The following is a 25,719-nucleotide window of genomic DNA, read 5'->3' on the forward strand; positions in this document are numbered from 1 at the left end:
CCTTGGGACTGAAACCTGGTGCTTTTGGAATGTCTGGGTTTGGCTGGAGTGGCTCTGGAGGGAGCTGGAAAGGACCAGTTCTTAGTAGGCCAGCACCTACTAAATCTAGGAGGTTGCACTTGTAAGAATTCTTTAACAGTTTGCATAGATTTAGCTTTATCTTACATCTTTTCTTAGAACTTCAGCCTTATTGCCAAAAAGGCAGTCCTGTTGTAAAGGAGCATCCAAAAGCTTTGCTTTAACATGATCAGGCAGATATTGCTCTTTAAGCAAAGCATGCCTAAGCACAGGCCCAGTAACAGCAGCCCTGCAAGAGGCCTCAAGAATCAAAGCCACATTGCAAAGTACGTTTTCCAACCTGTTCTGCTGAATGCAATATGTCCTGTAAATCTATTCTCTGCACAGTCCAGACAACATTTTCTGTTTTAACAGTCCCATGATATGCTGTTGATATTTTAGCATAACTCTATCCCTTCAACTAAAATTATCCAATACGCAGATGATTCAACTATAATCTGCTCTGCTACCTCCATCCCCACACTGCTAAAGCTTACTCAAGATGCACTCTCAACCACCGAACAATGGATGAAAACAAATCACCTTGTACTCTGGTCTATATTGTATCCTCGAACGCTTAAAAAAGCGAACGCTGATTGATCAAACTTATTTTCGCGAAACTGCAAAATATCGAAGCAGCAGAAACTCAAATTTTTCCTAGGGAAAGAATTCGGTTGTCCATTTCTGTTGTTTCAGTATTTTCAGTGTTATGGTGGAAAGTTACCGGTCGGATTCAGGTAAGTGTGCGATTGTGTGGATGTGAGTGTTAGGGTGATTTAGGTGAGTTAGGGCTCGGGTTAGGTGCGAGTGCGATTGAGTGGACATGAGGGTTAGGGCGGATTTAAGTGAGTTAGGGAGCGGGTGAGGCGAGTGTGCGATAGTGACGGACCTTAGGGTTTGGGTTAAGGTAAGTGGGTAGTTAGTGGTGTGTGCATAGTTTAGTGTAGGGTTAGGTATCAGATTTTAGGTGTATGTGTGTGGATTTCTGTTTGTTTGGTGTGCTTGTGTTGTGTGTATGCGTTTTGGATCATTTTTTTCCCGGGGGGGTAGGGGGGGGGGTCGCTGATCTGACAGTTCGAGATTGTAAGCTTTCACTTAAATTAGGTCGATCAATCAGCGTTCGCTTTTTTAAGTGTTTCATGATATAATATAGACCCTTGTACTCAATGCCTCCAAAACCAAAGTAATGGTATTCACCCCCTCTAAAGCTACCTTTTTCAATCCAAGTAATATCACTATTACTAGTCACAACAATACACCCTTAGAACTGGTATCAGAGGCCAGATTACTTGGGGTCCAAATTGATAGTCCGCTTAAATTCAATTCCCATCTTCAACTAAATATAAAAAAAAACTCGGCATGCTCTACAGACAGAATCGACATCTTACACCCCAGCTACCACATTTCTCATCCCATCCCTCCTCTATAAGGCCCCACTTCTAACTAACCTACAATCTTCTCTCAAAACACAACTCTCCTCTTGCTATAACAAAGTTGCCAAGTTTGCTACCTCCCATAAGTCCTCCTCACCACTGTTTAGCTCTCCACAAACTAAAATGGTTAGAACTACCCAATCACCTCACCTACGTCCGACTCTTGCACACAAACTCATCTTCAATCCCTTCCCTCTGCCCATCCCTTTCCTCTACCTTCAAAATGCACCTCCTTGATAGAATTCTAAGATCTAACAACCAAAACTTAATTGAACTGTATAAACCAAGTCGTCCCCCTGGAAAAAGTCTCTTATCCTAAAGTCTTGCTAGTTTCTGGAATTCCTTACCCCCATCCATTCGTACAATCACAAATCACTTCTCATTCAAAAATTCCCTTCACTCGCACCTAATTTCCCAGTGGGAATGCTCCTGCTCCCACCAAACATAATCTCCTCATACTGAGAATTTTCACTTCTCCCCTATTCATAATGAGAATTTCTACTTACTCTCCTAAACTCATAGATCTTGCTCTTGCCTGTATTAACTTTCTCTGAATACTTAAAGGTACCTTAGTGTAAATATACCCTCTGATGGAAAAGGTTCTCTGTTTCTATATTGGAAGGTTCTAGGTCAGGCTCATATACCTTTCTCTTGATTGCATTAAGCTACTCATCCTGAATATATGAAAGGCATCTCCAGTGCAACCCACCCTAAGTTGCAAAAGCCTCTCAGTTTCTATATTGTAAATTGTTTTCAGCGATACAAGATTGTAATATTTGCATATGTTTGTACACTAGTCTACTGTATTTCCAAGTCCATAGGAATTGTATAATTGAAACTAAATACATTATTGTAACCTTGCTAATTGTTTTTGGAGCTTTTCTCCCCAGGACTCCACTGAAAACAGGTTCTTTTGGCCCAATGGACTATCCTGGTAAACCAACTGCAAATAAAATAAAGCCCTGATTGCTAAGGCTGCAGAAGTATAAACCTTTTTACCCCATCTATCCAGCACCCTGGAGTCTATTAGAAGGGGTAGGATTTTTAGCAGTGGAAGCCTTTATGCTCTTGAGGCCCTGAGAAATGGTTTCAGGGTCTGCAACAGGATTGCTGAAAAGAAATTTGGGAGACTCAGGAACCCTGTAGTACCAGTCTGGTTTGCTAGGGGCTGGAGGCAAGGAATCAGGGGCCATACTGGATTCCGAAAACACAACAATGTCAAGTACAGGAGGTACAGCCAAAAGGCCTATGCTGATGAAGGAAATCCCTAAGCCTCTTTTTGGATTCAGAGAAATCCTGACTTTCCCAGTGAAAATGCTCCATTAAGGTATGTAAAGTTTCCCCAAAATAGAAATCCTCAGGTGGAGAAGCAGAGGGAACAGAATCCGCTGCAGAGTCCTCATAAGTAGATATGGACAAATCCAAATTAGAAGAGTCAGAATAAACAGAGTCCTACTCAGAAGATTCATATAGTCATGCTCTATCTTAGGCCTCTTGGAGGAAGGGGTGGTGGGGGTTGACTACCCCTGATTAAAGTAATTAAATCTTCAGCCATTTTGATAATCTGTTTTTTAGGCAAAGGGGCCTGAACATGTGGCCTGGGCGTCAGTTTTCTAGACACAGATCGGGATTTAGGCCTTAGTATTGAAACTGGCGTTGGTTTAATATGCAAATCTGTAGACCTGAATTCACCCTCAGAAGCCGGTGCCTGTTCAGCGGCTCCGGACCCATCCAAGCTAGAGACATCCACAGGTTCCATCTGCGAAGCATCTCGCAGCATACTGGACTCCAAATAGGTCTCAGCAGAGGCCTGCTTATCAGAAGAAGCTGGCATCAGGGGCTGCGAAAGCACCTCACTGAGTACCGGCGAACTGTCGACTGGCTTATGAGAAGTGTCGTTGGCAGTTTGGGACCTCAATGGCCTTTTTCTTTGCGTTTTTTCTGTATTCCAGTAGTCAGATGGCCAACGGACATTTCTGGATAATTAAACAGAGAAAATATTTAGGAGCAAAAATGTAACTATGATGGATAGTGCGCTGATTAAATAAAGCACAAAACAGACAGCAAGGTACGTTGTGGTCAGGGCCTAGGCAAGGAATACAGTACAAATGAAAATCCTTAACGTATTTGCTTCCCACAGTAATGCAATTATTAACTTTTACTGACATCTGTAAGGAGCAAAAAAAAAAAAAAAAAACAAAAAAGAAGTTTCCCCAATGGGGTACTTAGCTTTAAGTTGAAGACTTCGGTTCTGAAACTCGAAAATTGAATTTCAGGAGTCTGCTGACCGGCACTTGCGAACTGCTTTGGGCACCGCATGACAAGAAAGACTGATGTAATTGTGTCGGCTGCATGTTTTATACCCCCAACGACCTGACGTCACAGAAGAGGGGACAGCAACAGACGCAGGACCCAAGACTTTGTTAATCAAGCCGACTGAGGGCAACCTGCCAGCAGATTACCCAAATGTAATGACTGCAACAGTGAAACACGAAGAACATCCAGAATAACTTCAAGACGCCAGACCCAATGTGGTCAGACTCAAATTCCGTATAAATATTTGAAAACCTGTAGATCGTCCCAGAATGGTTTTAAAATGGTGGAAACACCAAACCATGATGACCTGTCAGAGGCTGTGGGCGCAGTTCTCCTTTAAACACTAGTGTTTACAGACAAAATCATAACCAAATTGTTCGACAGAAGCAGGCAACCACGTCTAGTCATGAAAGCAGCAAACAAGATCAGAGAGAAGTTACGTATGGTGCATTATGGTATGAAAGGAGCTCGAGAGTTTGTTGGCAACCACAAGCAACAGTAAGAGCAGAGTCCTATCAGAGCCATATGTTCAGGAATAAAAACAGACATCAGATGCAACTTTAAAGAAAATTCTCTAGAGTATAAAAATATTGACAAACCAAATATTTTTCCAAGTTAAATGGGAAGAGGCTACAGATACATTTCTTTAATACATTCCAAATTTGCAATGAAAACTTATCACAGCAGGGCTAGAAATATCTTTATACGGAAACCATTAACCACCACAAAGAATGAATTTGACTTTTAATATTAAAGGCTGACACTGACTTTGATCTAGCCAACATAAGACTGCTGATGACTCTGTCCACCAATACAAGAAATGTTGGAAACTCAAAAACTAGATCAATCCATCCTCAACCCCTTTTGCCCATTTTGCAGATGGGGTCATGGTAGCAATCCCAAAGGTTTACACCACCAGGTGGCTAGCACTGGCTAGGTAGTTCACCTGTACCACTCACTCACACACACCTGTGGCTGATTCAGTGTGGCCAATCCACCTACAGCAAGTGTTTGGAATGTGGAAGGAAACCATAGCACCAGGAAGAAACTCATGCAACCGCAGGGAGAACATACACTCCACAATGAAGGCACCCCAGCAGAGAATCAAACCGGAAAACCTCCTACTGTGAGGCGACAACTCTAACCACTACACCACTGCTGCCTCCCAAAAACTAGGTAATTTACTATAATTAATAGACCACTGTCATTTGAATACATGCTACATTGTTTTCCAAGATATCCAGAGAATAAGATTAATTTAGCAATTACAGTTTCCAAGACATTTTTTGTTAACTGGAAAGCCGTACAACTTCCTATAATTTTGTAGGAGGATTAGCTTTCTTTATGATTTTTTTTCTGTTTGATGTTATAAATAAAAGAAAAATAATTAAGTTAGTGGGTTTGAACTACTGTTCTTTTTTGACTTGCTTTTGTTTCCCTTTTACGGTGTTCTCCTGTACACTGACACATTGTAGTCCACAGCTGATGCTAATGGATTGAATGGTTTTACAGAACAAAACATGGGGAAGACAGAACCCCACAGTGAGTTGCAGGCACCCCATCAAAAAAAGTATGAAAGGAATCAGCGGTTCCTTTCAAAGCTTGATGCTGGGCTATCTCCTTTTCAGCATTTACTTCGACTTCCCAACAAAGAACCAAGACCTCCAAGCTAGCAAAGTCTGCTGAATACTATAAACCGGGGGTCAAGTCATCTCAGACACTCAAATACTCTAGAAATCTCCCTAACAAACAGCTAAAAACGTGCTCAAGCTAAATACTAAGTGTAGTATTGTCACTTGTTAGACAACCCCCTCCCATTGCTCACTGTACAAGCTTAACCACTGCAAAATGAAAACAGGCCTTTATTAAGTAACTTTCCAGACCATCATGTGACAATGATTGTAAGAAGTCATTTTATTTAGCACGGCTGTAGGGCTAAAGAAGAAAGCACGTTTACACTCTGTACTGATCAGACCATTTAATGAATACAATCCCTTGGGGATGCATCTCAAAAAATAGGACCCCAAAAAGGTCAGACAGAAAAGACCCCCAAGCTACCAAGACAGGCTGGACACGTCAGGTATCACAAAGACCTGGTGGTCCTGGACCTCCTGTTTCTCAGCAAGTCCAATATCTTAACCAATACTACAGACTGCAACCTCAATCTTCACTAACAGATAAAACATGGTGGAGGGACAGATTTATAAGCCATCACCACCCAACCCCCTGGACTAAACATTCCCTGCATGGCACAGTGCAATAAACCTATCTTCTTTTAAACATGGCCTAAGGACAGGATGGGTGGCCAAACATTTACTCTGGGTTTAACTGGTACGACTTGCATGAAAAGAGGAGCAGCAGCATGTGGGAGGTAATGGCAGGGTTTGGATGGTCATAAGATTCAGTGGCACTGGAATAAAAGTCTTACTAAAACATCATCTGCTTAAAAGCAGAAGGTTGCCCCACAGGGGCTCAATGAATCAAAGTACCACATGATGCATACTCAATTCCCACATCTCAGCATGCCTACTATATGGAGATATGAAGATGTACAGAAAATATTACTATATGCATGACTGATGTGCCACAACTGGCTCACCCAGCAGGAACAGGTGTCACAGCAACTCTCAAAATGGTCAGCTTACATTAAATTATTTAAAGATAAAATGGCAACAGTATACCTAGGAGACAAAGCATGCACGCACTTGTTAGCAAATATGCATGCGAAAGAGCGAGCAAACATGAGCATGACAGCTCGCGCAAACAAATGAACTAGGTACACCATTCTCTACACAAAAACAATCTTAAAATAAAATCACAAAAAAAAATGTATTAAAAATATTGTCACACTTACCAGATTTCAGTTTCTGTTGCTGGACATAATCACTGCCCTCATCATCAGAATCCTTCACTAGTGACACACCAGCATTATTCTTGCGAGGAGCTGGTGTCTTCTCTAGCACAAGTGGCCTTACTGGGTAAGCCTGAGTTGACTGTAGCATCAACGAATCATCATCTGAATCCATTACAATACTACTCTCTGCAGTTCCTGGAGCAGTGCTGACCTCGGACTCCTCTAGCGATGTCACATCCAACTTGGTACCACCAGGATTTTGCATCTGCTGTGGGATATCTGGTGCTGTACATTCACTATTTTTTTCTGGCAGCATAATGTACTGACAAGCCACATCTGCAAACATCAAGAGATCACGATCTTCCAAAAAGTATCTGACATCTGGTTTCAGCACCCCTTTTTTTCGACGCGTTTTGTTTAAGCTACGGCAATCATAAATTATGTGAGATTTTTCATCAATTTCAATCACAGCATGCTTTTTTGAAACAGATGGGGCAGGGATGTGAATCCTACAACTCTCATGTCTACCAACTGCGTTATCCCCCTTAAACAGCATAAATTCTACAGGAAAAAAAAAGAATAAAATTAATATGAGCAACCTGAAAAATAATCAGAACCTTAATCACTATATTACAACTGCAAAGAATGCAGAATTAATACACAATGCATAGTATTCATGGAAATTTAAGTCCCCAGAAAGTAGTACTTTTATATTTGAAGCAATACTGCATAATACAAAAACAGGTCACTCGATGCTACTAACAATGTGGATACATTTGTTTCTCTATTTCAACATACATACTATACTAGAAAATAAACACTGAATAAATAAAATACAAAACCTGGTTAACACACTTACCTTCACAGTAAAATGAAAGAGCTGTCAAAGTAAAATCATAACCTTGGAGTTATACCCCATACCTAGTCTCTTATTCCTTGTGTGGGCCTACTCCATACCCATGCCTGCATTCTACAGAACTTTACTAAGTGGATGAAGCAATTGTAAAGCCACTCCTGTACTGTTAAAGTCATACAGCCCCCCCCCCCCAATAAACAAACTACAGCTGTAGCAAGTTATACACCTTCAACTGAAGTAGCCAACAGTTCTACCCTTACAAAAGCCTCCAACTTTGAAGGGCAGCTTTACTATTATAGTGCTCACTCCTTAAAGTGGTGTTATTGCAAGTAGCTCCCTATGTATACTACCTTCTTTGGTAAGGGTCACTGTAACCTGGTAGCCTCTCAAAAGGTATTAAATAAACCTAAAGTGGGTGCACTGTTGTACAATTTCCAGAAGCACAGCTGTAGCAAACCCAGTTCTACCTCTAGACTGTGCGCACCCCATTTCTGTAATGTTTGAACTATGGATTTACATGCCCAAATTGTCTTAGAAATTTCAACTAAACAAGGTGACTCGTCTGCTCTCCCAATAGAATGAGCTCAGATGTTGCTCTGTAAATGAATTGCTACATATTTCTAAGATGCAACAAAAATGGAGCAGCCATTTAGACAGCCTGTTTACTGACTGATGGCCCCTAATTTAAATAGCAGGATTTTCTGGAGTAATAAGCTCCATAGACGAGGGACAAGTACAGAGGTATTTCATTATTTAGCAATGTCTCCACAGAACAAGTTAAAATGATCAGGGTTAATGCTGATGCTTAAGATGTGAAAACAGGACAACCCTCTACAACTTCAAGCAGCTTACTCATTGTGGAGGTGGGGTGTCTAACTGAAATCTTACTTGCCAGATGCAATAGCTGCTACATAATACTCTGCAAACAATACTCTACGTCAGAAAGTTTAAAGCAAGATAACCGATCTAACAAAGTGGACAAATGCATCTGATTGTCCAACTGTAAACCTCCTTTAAGGACTTCAGTTCAATGTCAAAAGTTTGAGGGCAAAATGGTAAACCGCTAAATACTGCTAGCACAGGAGCCCAGACTGATCAAAATGCAGGACGAAATTGCAAAACAAACTTTCCCCCACCAGGTTACCTTGATTACCTAGACCATGAGAGTCCATGTAACAAACCTCTTCCATATCTACATGCAAGATTTTGTTGCATTAAATTTTCTCAAGCCTCCTTTAAAAATACACAAAGGCATGAAAATATACATTATGGGCTGGTAAATCAAAATATATTCTCCATATATTGACAGCTTTGAGGTTGGGATGCAAGGCCTTGCCTTCCTATGGGATGAAGAAATAAATGACAAAGGACAAATGATCAGGATTTTCAGAAAATAGACTGACACTGCAAAGACTACGACAAAAGGCTGACAGACAGACTTACTGAGTTTTGCTTTGAAAAAACTAACAGCAAGATAACATTCTACCAAAAAACGTTTGCTCTAGACCTTGGGTGTTTTAAGCAGTAGAGCAAAACATGGTGCACACTGTCCAAGATGTTACCAGCCATGTGGCAGGAGCAAGGAGGGTAGACAAGTCTACAAGTATTTACTTTTGAAAACTGTAAAATTCTTAAAATGGCTTGTAACCATTTGGATAGTCCCCCCAGGCCTCTGCTGAAGATTGGCTTCTACCCAGTCGAACTTTCCAGATAATCAAATAAGATGCATCAAAATAAATAAATTGCCGGATAAAAAGATGCACACAAAAGGTGCATATCCTTTGAACGACTGACTGAAGGTAGACAAAGAAGTCGAACTTTCCAGATAATCAAATAAGATGCATCAAAATAAATTGCAGGATAAAAGATGCACACAAAAGGTGCATATCCTTTGAACGACTGACTGAAGGTAGACAAAGAATAGTTGTGTAAATCTTCATGTTGCAGTATTCTTAGTGTGGGATTGCCCGCCTCAGGCAACCTACACGTCAGCTCCTATACAAAAGCTTAAGCCTGGCTGCTGTAGCTGCGTGGGATGTCACAAGTACAGCCATAAACCAGGGACCTTAAATGTGATGTCTGTATGCACAGACCTCAGAACTTAAATGCACAGTCGGACAGTCCCAGAGAGTAACTACTGATGTCAGCCTGAGGTGCAAAGTATTATATGCTGGCTAGTCTGACCCTGCTCTAGGTTACAGCCTCACACTGCCCTTAAGACAGGTCAGTAGTAAAAAAAAGGGGGATAGGTGGATGGGAAGAATACCCTGCCCAGGCTCTGAAAACGTGGTCCAATTTGTAGTGTCTGGTGAAGGTGTGAACTGTGGGCCAGGTGGCAGTTTCCAGGATGGAGGCTGTGACCAGGCGTTTGAGGAAGGCTTTGGAGGTTGCCATGCCTGACAGAATGAGCTGCTACTCCCTGGGGCAAGTGCTTGCCATGGTGGGAGTAGCAGAAGTAAACAGTTTTCCAACAGGAAACTGTTTACTTGGAGACTGCCTTGCCCAGGGCCCTATGGTGGTAAGACACAAAGAGCTGGTTAGTTTCTGATGCACTTTTGTCAGTCTCTGCACATCCAGGGAATGGAGTATCCTCTCACCGTCATTGGGTGGAGAGGGGAAGAAGGTGGGCAGATGAATGGATTGGTTTAGAGAGCGTTCATTGACCACTTTAGGCATGAAAGGTTAGTATATAGGGTCACCCTATTCTTATGGAAGGTAGTGTAGGGTGAGCAGGCCATTAGAGCTTGAAACTCACTACCTGAAGTAAGGGCCACCAGCAGTACAGCCTTCCATGTACACATTTCGAGCGTAGCAGCACTAACTAGTTCAAATGGGGCCACTGTTAGGTTTTCTTAGTGGTCTGATGTGTAAGACACCTTTCAGTAATAATTTGACATTTAGCCCGGTTACTAAAGGGGGATCTAGTGGCAGATGGGCTGAAACTGCTGATAGGTGGGCTGAAATTGCTGATAGGTGGACTTTCACTGAAGAGTACGAAAGACCAGCCTTAGTTAGTTCACACATACAGGCAAGGACTTGGGTGGGGGCAGCCTGGCAGGGATCCCTGTCCTAATGGAGACCAGTTGGAGAATCTTTCCCATTTTGATAAGCAAGATCTTGAAGTCGTTAGTTTCCTGGCCTCCCTTAGGACTAAAAGCACATCTTCTGAGTAGTGGTGTCTGAAAGGGATTAGAAGTTTATCACCCAGAGTGGTATGCCTAACATCTGTTGGTGAGGGTGAATTAGGAGTTCCTCTTGTTGTGCGAGTAGGTCCACCTTGTGGGGTAACTTGTGGTGATTGCCCTTGGCTAATGAGAGAAGTAGGGGGAACCAGTGTTCCCTTAGCCAACAGGGAGTCACCAAGATTTTTGGTTTGTCCCTCTTGATTTTCAGGACTTTTTGAATGAAAAGCAAGGGTGGGAATGCATATAGAAACCACCCATTTCATTGAATGCTGAAGGCATCTACCCTCCAGGCAAGTGGAGAGTGGTCCTTGGTGTAAAATGTTTTCAACTGTCTGTTCTGGGGGAAGGCCAACAAATCTACTGGAGGTGTATCCCACCAGTGGAAGTCTAGAAAGGTATACCTGTTCAGCATCCACTCGTGCTGCAGAGAGAATGTTCTGCTGAGAATATTCACTTGTTTTTGTCCTGAGAATGGATGTATGTTGCCTGCAGGGATAAGCTCCTCCTGGAAGCAAGGTCCCAAGTTTGCAATGTTATCTAGCAGAGGAGGTAGGCCTTAGCCTCTCCCTGTTTGTTGACATACCACATGACTGTGGTGCTGTCTGAATATCTGAAGCGGGCTCGGTTGCAGGAGTGTGAGGAAGGCTGTCAGGGCCAGAAGTACAGTTGTGTACACTTACCGTAAATGCAGATGTTGGAGTGTGTTCACTGTTGCAGTCATCACACTCTAGTTATCTGCCTGCAAATAGCCCTCAGTTGGCCTGAACACCAGTGTCTTGGGATTTCTGTGTTGGATGCTTTCGCCTCTTCCATGACGTCAGGTCATAAGGGGTATAAATCATGCAGCCAACACATTAAATCAGATTTTCTTGCCCCAAAATGTCAGGAGCCCCCAAAATAGGAAGCTATTATAATCGTGTGGAACACCCCCAGTAAAAAGTAAATATCACTGTCATAAAAAATGGCCATAAAGAGGATAGGTAGAAAGGATAGAAAATACCAGGGGGCTGGAGGGAGGGAAACCAGGACTGCAACAGTGAACACTCCAACATCTACATTTATGGTAAGTGTACACAACTGTACTATGTTCTTTGTGTTTCACTGTTGCAGTCATCACACTTGGGTTGATTCCGAAAGCGGAGGAAGGGTGGGTGGATTCCCAAAGCTGAGGAAGGGTGGAGGCAGTCAAGAAGTGTTAGGGCTGGCTATCAGGCCTTTTAAGACTGCTGTAGCAAATCCAGCTCTGTATTTAAAAAAAAAAAATAGGTAGATGGTAATGCTTTGTGAAGGTGTGTACAGAACTCCAGGTTGCAGCTTCCAGGATGTCCCTGGTAGGGACTTCCCTGAGAAATGCTGTAGAGGTGGAAGTAGCCCCAGTGGAAATGTGTTCTGATCCCCTGTGGGGTAGGTTTTCCATGGTGTTGTTAGAAGAAATGGATGCAGTGCGCTATCCATTTAGAAATTGTTTTGAAATGGCCTTGCCCTCTGCCCCTGTAACAAAGCTGACTAGCAGCTAGTCAGACTTTCTGAAAGGTTTAAGTCCTGTCAAGGTAGAACCTGAGCCGTCTTGTGCATGTCCAAGGAGTGCAGGATCCTTTCTGCCGAGGATTAGGGAAGAAGGTTGGCAAATGTATGGATTGGTTTAGAGCCACACTAGATACCACCTTAGGCATAAAGGATGCGTTAGTCCTGAGGGAAACCATGTCAGCATGGAAAATAATGAAGGGTTCCACAGCCATTAGTGCCTGTAACTCAGTCACTCTTCTTGCTGAAGTAATGGCTAGAAGCAAGGCGGTTTATCAAGAGGAATTTTAACACTGCAGAAGCAGCAGGTTCAAAATGGGGAAGGGTGAGCTTTTCCAGTACAATGTTAAGGTCCCAGGCAGGGGTGGAAGCTCTCCTAGAGGGCCTTAAATTGTTACCCCTATCAGGACCTGCTTGAGAAGGTGAGAAAAGAGGTGGCTCCGTATTATAATGAGCTGAGATGGCAGAGGCAGGATCTTAATGGAGGAGAAAGATGGGCCTCTGTGGAGCAGCTCTGCTAGGTAATAAAGGATTTGGGGTAAGGAGGGCACAGCTGTGTCCTTTCCTTGAGACGGATTCTAAGAACAATATCTTTTCCACTCTTCAGCATAGGATTTCCTAGTACTAGGCCTTCTGGCCTCAAGGATAATGTCTAGCACCTGCTTGCTGAGGTTTGCTGATGGTGTATTCAAGAGATAAGCCAGGCTGCAAGGTTCAGGGTTTGCAACTGTGGATGCAAAATCTGTCCCTCCTGCTGACAGCAGGGAAGGTGCCAGGGTGGCACTGCTGTCAGACTGCATAGGAGTGTGCACCACTGCTGGCGTGGCCAGTATGGGGCAATAAGTATTGCCCTTGGCCTGTCTCATCTGATCTTGAAAAGTACTTTTGAAAGGGGGGGGGGGCAGAGAGGGAAAGCATAAATGGAGAGGTTTTCCCATGCGAAGGATAGGGCATCAACCTTCCAGGCCCTGCCGTGAGGGTTACTGGTACAGAATTTGCTCAACTGGTAATTCTTGGGGGAGGCAAAAACGTCCACCTCCAGGGTCCCCCACCTCTGAATGAGTTTGGCTCCAATTTCCACTCGTATGGATCCAGTAGATTTCTGCTCAACTCATCTGACAGTGAATTTTGTTTGCCTGGCAGGAATTGAGCTTGTAGGTGCACTTGGTTACTCAAGGCTGTGTTCCGTAGGGCCACGGCTAACCAGCAGAGTGGGTAAGAATGGGTTCCCCCTTGCTTGTTTATGTACCACATAGCTGTGGTGTTGTCTGCCTTTATCAGGAGCTGCCCTGGAAGGATTCTGTGTTTGAAGGCTGTCAGAGCATTCTGTACAGCTAGCATTTTTTTGATCAATATGTAGGAAAATTAGTCCTGGGATCCATTTGCCTTGAATTCATTTGCCTGCCATGTGAGCCCCTCATGCATAGTCTGATGAGTCTGTTGTCAGGATTTGGGCGGCGAGGGGTTGAGTGAAAGGCCGCCCCTTGTTGTGGCTGCATACTTCTGCCCACCAAAAGAACTCTGCCCTTAGACAAAGTATGATAGGAATCACTGTTTTTAGGTCCTTAGAATGTTGACAGAGTCTTTTAAAGTACCACTGAAGTTTCCTCATATGCAGTCTTGCATATGGAATTAAAATGCATAAGGCCATGAACCCTAGGGCTTGCAGTATTTTCCTTGAAGACAGCTGGGTTTTGGTGGCCATTAGTTTGAAGTAGTTTGTCAAATTAGACCTGCTTTTCTGGAGTGAGGAATGCCATCTGGGAAGTTGTGTTCAAGTCTGCGCTCAGGAATACAATTTTTGGATTAAGCACCAGTTGAGATTTCTTTTTGTTGATGGTGTACCCCAGTGAGGTTAGGAGTCTTTTTACAAATGCCAGGTGCTGAAGTAGCAATTCATGGCTGTCTGCCTAAAATCAGGCAATCGTCCAAGTACGGGTAAATTTGAAAATTTCTCTGCCTGCAGTATGCAATGGCTGGAGCCAGGCACTGTGAATACTCTGGGCGCAGAAGATAAGGCAAAGGGAAGTGCAGAGAATTGATAGTGTATAGAACCTGCCCTGAAACGTACATATTTTCTGCAGGATTCCCTTATGGGGATATGCAGATAAACTTCTTTTAAGTCTAGGGTGACTAACCAGGCATCCATGGCTAGCATTGGGAGAACCTGCTGCAGTGTAAGCATTTTGAATTTTGGGACCACCAGAAAGGTGTTGAGAATGGATAGATCCAGGATAGGGTGCCAAGAGCACTCTTTCCTGGGCAGCAGGAAAGCACAATTGTGTACACTTACCATAAATATAGATGTTACACTGTATTCACTGTTGCAGTCATTACATTTGGGGTCATCTGCTTGCAGTAGCCCTCATGTCGGCCTGATTAAAGTCTTGGGTCCTGTGTCGGTTGCTGTCCATTCTTCAATGACATCAGGTCGTCAGGGGTAGAAAACATGCAGCAGACGCCATTACATCAGTTTCTTGCCCCAGATTTCAGGTGCCCCCCTAATGGGAAGCAATTAAACTTATAAATACAAAGGTATACCTCCAACAAAAGCAAATACACCAAAAAGCTTTTTGAACATGAGAGAGTAGAGGTATAGCCAAAAGAAGAAAGGGGGCTGCAGGGAGGGTAACCAGGACTGCAACAGTGAATACACACGAACATCTAAAATTTATGGTAAGTGTGCACAACTGTACTATGTTCTTCGTGTTTCACTCTTGCAGTCATTACATTTGGGTAGATTCCCAAAGCTAAGGTTGGGAGGAGGAATTTAAACGGAATTAGGACCAGCTATAAGGCCCTGCAAGACTCCAGTGGCAAAAACTCAAACGAACCAAAAACCAAGAAAATGCAAGATACAAAGGCAGTAGTCACTCATGCACTAGGACCATCTCCTATTCGAAATGAACAGGATTCCAAAACTTGATGTACCACGTTTATTCTTGACAGTAAAAACACACTTGATAAAGACAGTTTACCTAGGTTTAGTCTTAAAACAGAAGACTTCTTCAGAACAATTCACAGTACTACAATCCTAATTATATACACATTGGGTGTATATAATTAAAATTGTAGTACTGTGAATTGTTCTGAAGAAGTCTTCTGCTGCAAGAAGAAACCTAGGTAAACTGTCTTTATCAAGTGTGTTTTTACTGTCAAGAATAAACGTGGTACATCAAGTTTTGGAATCCTGTTTATTTCGAATAGGAGATGGTCCTAGTGCACGAGTGACTACTGCCTTTGTATCTTGCATACTCCAGTGGCAAAACCAGCTCTGGAATTAGAGAAAATTGGCAAATGATAATACTTAGTGAAAGTATGTACAGAAGTCCAGGTGGCAGCCTCTAGGATGTCCCTAGTAGGGCCGCCCCGGAGAAAGGCTGTAGAAGTAGATGTAGTCCTGGTTGAATGAGGTCCGATGCCTTGTGGAATAGGTTTTTCACAGTGCTTATTGTGGAAAAGAATGCAGTGGCCTATCCATTTTGAAATGACTTTTTTTGAAATAGCTTTCCCCTCCGTCCCTGCAGCAAATGCCACCAGTAGTTGTTCCGATTTCCTTTGAGGTTCAGTCCTGCCCAAGTAGAATCTAAGCCGTCTGTGCACATCTAAAGAGTGCAGTATCCGTTCCCCTTTGTTCTGTGGGCTAGGAAAGAAGGTAGGTAAATTAATGGACTGATTAAGAGCCACACTGGATACCACCTTGGGCATGGAGGGATTGGGTCTGAGGGACACCCTGTCCACATGAAAAATGATGAAAGGTTCCACTGCCATAAGGGCCTGTAATTCAGATACCCTTCTAGCAGAAGGGATTGCTAAAAGGAAAGCTGTTTTCCAGGAAAGAAAATTTTAAATCTGCAGTAGCAGTTGGCTCAAAAGAAGAAAGAGTTTCTCCTAGACAAAGTTAAGATCCCAGGCAGGAGTTGGAGCTCTCCTGGGTGGCCTCAAGTTTTTGGCACCTCTGAGGAACTGCTTGAGCAGTGGGTGAGAGAAGAGGGGAGGCTCTGTACTATAATGAGCTGAAATGGCCGAGGCATGAATTTTGATGGAGGAAAAGGCCAAGCCCTTTTTAAGCATCTCAGTCAAGTATTGTAGAATCTGAGGTAAATTGGGCACTGCTGCGTTCATGCCTTGAGACTGGTTAAGGCACAAAATGATTTCCATTTTGCAGCGCAAGACTTTCTGGTACTGGGCCTCCTTGCCTCTAAAATGATACCAATCACGGATTTACTGAGGGATGGTAAAGGAGAGATTAGGTAATTAGCCAGGATGCTAGGTTCAGGCTTCGCAGCTGAGGATGCAGAATCTGGTTCTCCCGCCGAGACAACAGGGAGGGAATCTGAGGCAGGTGCCATGGAGCCAAGTGTGACATACTGCACAAGAGTGGGTACCAGTGTTGGCAATGCCAGTCTGGTGCAAATAAAATAGTCTTTGGCTTGTCCTGTTTGATCTTTAGTAGTACTTTGGAGAGCAGAGGCGGAAAGGCAAAAACTGATTGGATGCTGTATCTTACAGCTGGAAAAACCTCTTTCCAAGCTAGCTTATGGGGAATCCTTGTGCAAAATTTGCCCAACTGATGGTTCTGGGAGGAGGAAAACTGGTCAATATCTGGGCTCCCCCATTTGCTTACGTTGAAAAACCTTGGTTCCAGTTTTCCACTCGTGTGGGTCCATGAGGTTTCTGCTTAGTCCATCTGCCAGTGTATTTAGTTTTCCTGGCAGGAATTGAGCTTGTAGATTCACTTGGTAGCTCAAGGCTGTGTTCCACAATGCCATGGCTAGTCTGCAGAGGGGGTAAGAATATGTACCCCCCCTCCTGCTGGTTTATGTACCATATCACAGTGGTGTTGTCCATCTTTACCATTAATTGTCCTGGAAGAATGTAGTCCATGAAGGCAGTCAGTGCATTCTGTACAGCCAACATTTCCTTTGATTTATGTGCAGGTGCATTTGACTTGGGTTCCATTTGCCCTGAATGCACTTCCCTGTCAGGTTGAGCCCCCCATACATAGTCTGATGAGTCTATTAAAATTTGGGCGGCAGGGGGTAGTGTGAATGGTAGTCCCCTGTTTAGGTGTCAGGCCTCTGTTCAGCAAAGGAACTCTAGGCGTAGGCAAGGTATGATAGGAATTCTTGCTTCTAGATCCTGTGAATGTTGACACCATAGGCTTTTGAGATACCATTTTAGTTTCCTCATATGCAGCCTTGCATATGGAATTAGAAGAATGCAGGAGGCCATGAATCCCAAGGCTTGCAGATAGCTGGGTTTGTGACCACTTGTTAGAAGTAGGTTGTCAAATGAATATGTTTCTCTGGCGTGAGGAAAGCCATCTGGGAAGTTGTATTCAAGCTTGCTCCCAGAAATATAAATTGTTGACAGGATACCCAGGTGTGATTTCTCCGTTTATGGTGTATCCCAGACAAGTCAGTACCCTTTGAATAAAGGCAAGATGATTCAAAGGTTTGTCTAATTCAGGCAGAAAGCCAGGACATTTGTCTAGGTATGGGTATATTTGAATATTTCTTTGCCTGCAAAATGCAATGACTGGAGCTAGGCACTTTGTGAATAAGCTGGGGGAAGTAGATAAGACAAAGGGCAGTGCAGAGAATTGACAGTGGATGTAGCATGCTTTGAAGCATAGGTATCTCCTGCAAGACTCCCTGATATGTATGTGCAGGTATGCTTCTTTTAAGTCTAGTGTTGCCATCCATGCATCCTTGCCTAGCATAGGAAGCAGCTGAAGTCAGCATTTTGAATTTTGGAATCACCAGAAAGGTGTTTAGAGTAGAAAGGTCCAGGACAGGACGCCATGTATCGCCTTTTCTGGGTACCAGGAAAAGTCTAATACCTTGTCTCTTCCTCTTCTTATACTAACTGAACAGCCTCCATGTTTAAGAGAGAGAGTACTGGATTTTGGACCTCGGCCCACTGATTTGGGGGTAATCTGGCCACCTGTTTGGAGTTGGTAATGTGTGAAAGTGAAATCTGTATCCTTGGGACCCTATTTAAAACCCATTTGTCCTAGGTAATGAGTTCCCAATTTCTGGCCTGCATACTAATCTTTCCGCCTAAAGGAGCATTCAGTTGGGAAGTGCTTGGAAGTTTTAAAAGCAAGTCATTGAAACAGTTTTAGATAGGGGGAGTCTTGCTACTCCCAGATTTGGGTGCGGAAACCCCCCACTGCTTAGAGTTGTGTGTCCCTTGGGACTGAAACCTGGGGGTTCTGTTGTGTCTGGGTTTGGCTTGAGAAGACCTGGAAGGGGCTGGAAAGGACCAATTTTTAGAGGGCCAGTGCCTACTAAATCTAGGAGGCTGAACGTATAAGAAATATTTAAGTTTGCATAGATTTAGCTTCATCTTAAGAACTTACTCAGCCTTGTTGCCAAACGGACTGTCCTGATTTAAGGGAGCATTCCACAATTTAGCTTTAACATGATCGGGCAAAGACTGCTCCTTAAGCCAAGCATGCCTTCTGAGCAGAGACCCAGTAACAGCAGCCCTGCAAGAGGCCTCTAAAGAATCACATCCACATTGCAAAGTATGCTTTCCAACCTGTTAAGCAGAATGCATTAAATCCTGTAATTCTTTACTTTCAGCACAGTCAGGAATCATCATTTTCTGTTTAAGCAATCCAATAACATGTTGTTGATACTTTAACATATGAACCTGGCAGTTTAAAGCCCCAATGGCCAAGGCTGCAGAAGTGTAAACCTTACCCAATCTATCCAGCGCCCTGGAGTCTCTATCAGAGGGGGTAGGATTTTTAGCAGTAGAAACCTTAATGCCCTTGGGTCCCTGTGAAATAGTCTCTGGATCCCCAATAGGATGTTTAAAAAGGAACTTGTGTGAATCAGGAACCCTGTAATATCTATCAGGTTTTCTGGGAGCAGGAGGCAAAGGAGCCAAACTAGATTCTGAAAAGGCATAATCAACAAATGTTTAGTACAGGAGGTATAGCTGAAGACCTATGCTGAGGCAGGAGTAAGAAATCCCTAAGCCTCTTTTTTTTTAATCAGAAAAATCCTGACTTTCCCCAGTGGAAATGTTCCCTTAAAGTATGTAAGGCCTCGCCAAAAGAAAAATCCTCTGGAGGGTAAGCACAGGAAATAGACTCCTCTGCATCAAAATCCTCAACTAGATTAGGGCAAATCATGGTCAGAACACACACACACACACACACACACACACACACACACACACACACACACACTTTTGTTAGCAAATAGTATCCATAACTGATCAATACTGTGTTTGTTAATGGTTAAGAAATGACTTACAGTTTCAGAGCAGTCCTTGGTCAATTCTGATTAACACAAACTTGTCTTTGCTTTGGCTCATTAGCAGCAGTACAAAAGAACTGCCTGCTCACACCCTTGTTCTCCCCCTCCCCCTTCCATGTTTATTACCTCAAGCCAATCCCAAAGCTAATAAATATTACCTGTGGCAGGCACCATTTTTAAAACTACAACCACCCTTTGTTTCCAGCCTCTCATAAGAGCTACTAACAGGGTCTCTACCCGCTCCGCTCCCCAACCCCAATTCCCTCCCACCCCCAGTGGTCCTACCTTTATTAGTCACAAACCCCTCCCATCTTTCCAATAGCCAACCACAGTACTAACCCCAAACTATCTCCTCCATCTTACCAGTACTATCACTCAACATGTACAAGCATACCTTACCTGTGCTCACTGCATCCACTCTCCTTGCATATCTTACATCCTACCAAAGCTCCATCATTCCCCCACTTAACCACTACCACTTTACTACTCACACCACCACTCATGTCTCACACTCAACTCCGTTCCGCTCCCACCAACTCAACTATCCCTATGCACCCCTCACATTCTACCAACTACATATTACTCAAAGCAAGCATTCTTACAACTTAAGATAGTAACCGTCCCACCATACCTATTACCCACAGAGCACAATCAAAGTTTCCCTAACAAACAAACTTTCAGAAACTAAGAAAACGAATAACCTCATGCATATCAAAACTAGCCCTAAGTGGAGACATCCACCCCAACCCTGGCCCTACCATCTCCAAGCCCAATCCTCATAAAATCAGACTAAAAACCACAACTTCTCCCATATCACAGCCAATAGAAAGCCAAGTGACTTCCTTCTAAGCAGCCTAAATATTAGAAGTATATCCAAGAAAGTCCATGAACTCCATGCCACCATAGACCTACTCCCCACATATAGTCATCCTGACAGAAACCTGGCTAAAACATCACATTACAAGTGAGCAAATAGCCCCCTACCAGTTACAGCATACTAAGAGTAGACCACCTAAACAAGAAAGGAGGCGGTGTAGCTAGAATATTTAAACAGCATCTAAACATCCAGATCTTAATCAGCTCCACAAATAGGCAAAGAAGAAATACCAACCTCAAAATAAACCAAAACAAAACCATCAACATAACTGGATGCTACTTCCCACCTGGCCAGAACATCCCTCCACTAGAAAACCTCCTCAGCTGGTCTACCCACCATCTCCCCCAAGAAACTATAATTTTAGGCGATTAATATTGACTGGCAATCCTGTTCCGGCAACCATCCAACCCATCATGTAAACCTTCATGGCTTCACCCAACTAGTCCAGTCACCAACCAGGGTAAATAAAAACTCCAGCAAGCACACAACCCTGGATTGGATACTAGTCAATAAGAGCCCCCAGTCACATACAACAGGCTGCTTATAAGATAGCCTCAGTGATCACACCCAAACATCCCTACTCAAAAAATACCTATACCAAGCTAAACCGGTCATCTACCATCAAATACGTAAAAAACTAAACTTTAACCCACTCTCATTCATCTCATCCCTCAAAGAATGCAACTGGCATCCTCTAATCTCAGTCTTGACGACGCAGTTGAATTTTTTAATACTACCTTCCTGAGCATCCTTAATTACCATGCCCCCACAAGACTTTCCAGAACCAAAGCACAACCCTCCCCATGGCTACAGAAAACCACTAAGTCAGAAATGAAAAACTGGGATAAAGCCTGGGAGGAATTCCTAGAATTACGCAACAGAGTCAAAAAGTTAATAAAACGGGACAAATTCCAATACTTCCAGTCTGCCCTAGACTCCTCCCAACACAGCCCCAAACAATTCTGGTCCTCCATAAACTCCATCCTCCACCCAGGTAAAGTCAGTACCCCTCCTCCTAACATCCCTCACTCCTCCGAAAATATTGCTACCTCATTCAACACTTCACACAAACCATACTATCACTAGCTAAAAACAACCCCCCTCCCCTCCAACCCACACCTTCAACTAGTAATCTCCCCACTGCCTTCTCTTTCTCCTGTACCTACCTCCAACATAAAAAACTCTTAACTAAACTTAAGCCCACCAAATTAGCAGCAACCTCCCAAGTGAATACCTACAAATCGCAGCTGATGCTCTGGCCTACCCAGTATCCATCTTGATTATCTGATCTCTGCCAGAAAGTTGCGTTCCCACACTGTGGAAACTATCACATACAACTCCCCTCCACAAAGGCGGCCCCCTCCACAGAACTAACCAATTACCACCCCATAGCTATTCTCTCTCCAAAATACTAGAGGGATGCATACATTCTCAGGTCTCAGACTACCTCCTTACTAACAACCACCTTTCCAATACTCTGCATTGTTACCGACCAAACCATAGCACCACCACTGCCTTACTCTCCTTCACCAACACCATCTTTCAGCATAAAAACAATGGCTCTCCCCTCTGCTACTTTCCTAGACCTATCTAAAGCATTTGACATGGTCCCACACAAACAACTCATCTCTGTCCTCAATAACCTATCCTTCTCAGTCACCAACTAGTTTCAGAGTTACCTGTCTGACCGCCAACAATCCATTGTATGGCAGAATGACACATCTCCCCAACTACCTGTCTCCATAGGGGTTCCCCAAGGATCCATCCTTGGACCCCTATTCTTCTCGGTTTTCACCAATAATCTAGCCTCTGCCACCAAACACGGCACACTCATACAATACGCAGATAACTCATACAATACGCAGATAACTCAATCTGCTCAGCCCAGTCCCTACCCAAACTGCAAAAAGTCACAAAGGAAGCCTTTCCCTCTGTTGAAACGTGGTTATCCGATGCCCAATTAACACTCAACCAAACAAAACTAAACTACTCATCTTCCAACCCACCAAACATACTCAAAACAACTCTCACTTTAACATCACAGCAAAATACAACACCACTATATACCCAACTGAACACACCAAATTGCTAAGAGTGGAAATAGACAAACTAAAATTTGACATTCACATATCCATGACCATAAAAACGTCCACAAAAAACTAGAAGCATTATACAGAAAGCAACTTCTCACCAAAGCAGCGAAGATTTCAATAGCAAATTCCCACCTTATCTCTACTCTACTTTATGCCTGTCCAATGTATACCAACCTAAGGCAATGCGATCTAAACAAGCTAGAGACCTGCTACAACCAAAATCGCCAAATTTGCCACAGGGGCATCCTACCGTAGTCACCACTGTCTCACTTGCTGAACTGGGCTGGCTTGAACTCCCTCACCTCCTTTAATGGTATCAACTCTCACTCGCCCAGAAACTAGTAAACCATCCACTAGATGTCCCATCCCTCCAGAATCTACTCCAACCCTACCGCACCATCAGACCACTAAGATCCAGCAACAAAAATCACTTGCAGATCACTAAAGCCAGTAACTCTGCTGGTGAAGCACTATTCTCTTGCGCCATAGCTAAATTATGGAACTCCCTCCCACCCACAATTACCTCCGTACCATCATGCACCCGCTTTAAAACTTTACTAAAAGCACACCTAAAAACATGCTGGCTATGCCCTTGCAACACCCACTAATACCACCCACCCCATCTAACCACTACCTTTCTTTCCACTCCACTACCTACCTTGATTATAGCAAGCTCAGATGCTCATAAGCCTAATACTTATACAGCAGGAACTTCTTATTGTAACATTTGTTAGTGTCGGTTATGTACTTCGCAGATAAAGATTCTAGTTGTCTACTGATGTACTATGTTCATCTGTAAATATTTTTTGTAATTAATTGCTACGTTAATCAAACTGTTATCACCATGTAATCCAATGCAACTACTGTCCGTTTATTTTAAACTATGGAGCTTTCCTCCCCGGGCTTCCGCTGAAAATGGACCTACGTCCAGTCGGACACTCCCAGTCTACAAATGTAAATAAAAGATCTTCAGCCATTCTTATTTGTTTTTTTAGGCATACATGCTTGAGAATGTGGCCTGTCAGTTTCTTGGGCATGGTTCGAGATTTTGGCCTAAATGAAGGAGGAGATGTCTGTTTAATATGCAAGTCCGTAGGCTTGAATACACCCTCAGAAGCCAGTGCCTGCATAGTGGCTCCGGACCCATCCAAGGAGGAGACATCCGCAGGTTCCACAGTTGAAGTACCTCGCGGAAAACCGAACTCCGAATGGGTCTCAGTAGAGGCCTGCTAGTCAGAAGTAGCTGGTATCGGGGGCTGCAAAAGCACCTCACTGGGTACCGGACAAACTGGCGACTGGCTTAGAAGTGTCGTCGGCAGCTCTGGACCTCGGCGGCCTGTCTTTACCTTTGCGTTTTTTCAGAATCCCTGTAGTCCGATAACTAATAAACGACATTTCTGGATAAACAGAGAACAGAAATATTTACAGGCGAAGATACAGACCACGGATAGTGCACTGACTAAAGCACAAAACCGACAGCAAGGTACGTCGTGGTCTGGGCCTAGGCAAGGAATACAGTACAAATAAAAATCTTTGTGAGCTATTTGCTTTCCAAAAGTAATGCAATTAACTTTTACTAACATCGGAAGTAGCAAGAAATAGTTTCCCCAATGGGTTACTTGGCTTTAGTTGAAGACTTTGGTTCTGAAACTCAGAAACGAAAATTTCAGGAGTCGGCCGACTGGCACTTGCAAACTGCTTCTGCCACCGCATGGCAAGAAAGACTGATGTAATGGCGTCGGCTGCATGTTTTATACCCCTGACAACCTGACGTCATGGAAGAAGGGACAGCAACTGACTCATGACCCAAGACTTTGTTAATCAGGCCGACTGAGGACTACTGCAAGCAGATAACCCCAAATGTAATGACTGCAACAGTGAAACACTAAGATAATCAATCTGGAGTAGAAACCCCGTCCCCTTTGTTTTACTGGAACAGGTTGAATAGCCCTGATATTGAGAAGGGAAAGTACTTGCTTGCGCCTCTGCCCACTGGTTTGGAGGAAGGTTTGGCAAGCCACTTAGGGTTGGCAGTGAATGGAAGAATCTATCCCTGGGATACAATGTTTAGGACCCACTGGTCCAGAGTAATGGACATCCAGTTTTTTGCATGAAGGGCAAGTTTTCCTCCTAGGGGCTCAAGTAACTGGGCATGGCTGGGAAGGATAATTGACAAGTCATAGTTAACTTTTTCCATAAGGGAGTGGCATACTACTTGTTTTAGAGGTGGAAGCACTCCATTGTTTAGATCTCTACATACCCAGAGACTGTAGTCTTGGTAGCCTGTTTCCCTTGCGTTTGGACTGAAGGCCTGGGAGGGGCTAGAAAGGACCAGTTTTTAGACGGCCAATGCCTACTGAACCTAGGTGGCTGCACCTGTATGAAATCTTTGACCATTTGCATAGATTTAGCTTCTTCCTCCACCTTTTTAAGAACTGCTTTGGTGCCAAACTATCCCGATTTAAAGGAGAGTCTAGTAATTTTGCTTTGACAATCTGGCAAGATTTGTTCCTTCAGCCAAGCATCCCTTCTCAGTACAGACCCAGTGACTGCAGCCCTGCAATATGCTTCTAAGGCATCAAAACCACACTGCAAAGTATGTTTACTAACATGGTTTGCAGACTGCATTAACTCTTGTAAATCTTTATTTTCTGCACAATTTGGAAAAAAACTATTTTTTGTTTAATTAGTTCCATATGTTGCTGGTACTTCAGCATGTGAAACTGGCAATTCAAAGTTCTGATGGGAAGAGTTACAGAGGTATATACTTCACCGCATATGTCTAAGGCTCTTGAATCCCTGTCTGAAGGGGTAGGGTTTTTGGCTGTAGTAGCCTTAATGTCCCTGGGAAATGGTCTCTGGATCCGAAGTAGGATTCTAAGAGACATTTGTGAGAATCTGGTATTCTGTAGTACCGGTCAGGATTTCTAGGGGCCAGTGGTAAAGTGTCAGGAGTAATACTGGACTCCATGAAGACATCAACAATATCCAGGAGAGGGGGTATAGCTAGAGGCCTGTGCTGAGGCAACTGTCAAAATTCTGGGTCTCTTTGGACTGAGGATAGCCCTGGCATTCCCAGCAGAAATGCTCTCAAAGTATTCAAGGTTTCACCAAAAGAAAACTCCTCTGGAGGGGTGGCAGAGGGAATGGATTCCTCTGCATCTGAATCTTCATAGGTAGATAAGGGTATGTCCTGGTAATCACAAGGGTCAGAGTCATCGGACTCCTGGTCTGTAGAATCAGAAGG

At 43.5% G+C, this 25,719-nt stretch overlaps 1 protein-coding gene across 1 annotated transcript in view; it reads right to left on the reverse strand.

Moving 5' to 3' along the window:
* Positions 1-25,719, reverse strand: part of MDC1 (mediator of DNA damage checkpoint 1) — a 1,303,504-nt gene that overhangs the window by 1,168,364 nt on the left and 109,421 nt on the right. The window contains exon 3 of the mRNA XM_044083294.1: positions 6,661-7,221. Coding sequence (XP_043939229.1) covers positions 6,661-7,221 — 561 coding nt within the window. The remainder of the gene's footprint in view (positions 1-6,660; positions 7,222-25,719) is intronic.

This window comes from Protopterus annectens, chromosome 9.part0 (genome assembly GCF_019279795.1).
Source record: "Protopterus annectens isolate FY-2018-M chromosome 9.part0, PAN1.0, whole genome shotgun sequence".
NCBI lineage: Eukaryota > Metazoa > Chordata > Ceratodontiformes > Protopteridae > Protopterus > Protopterus annectens.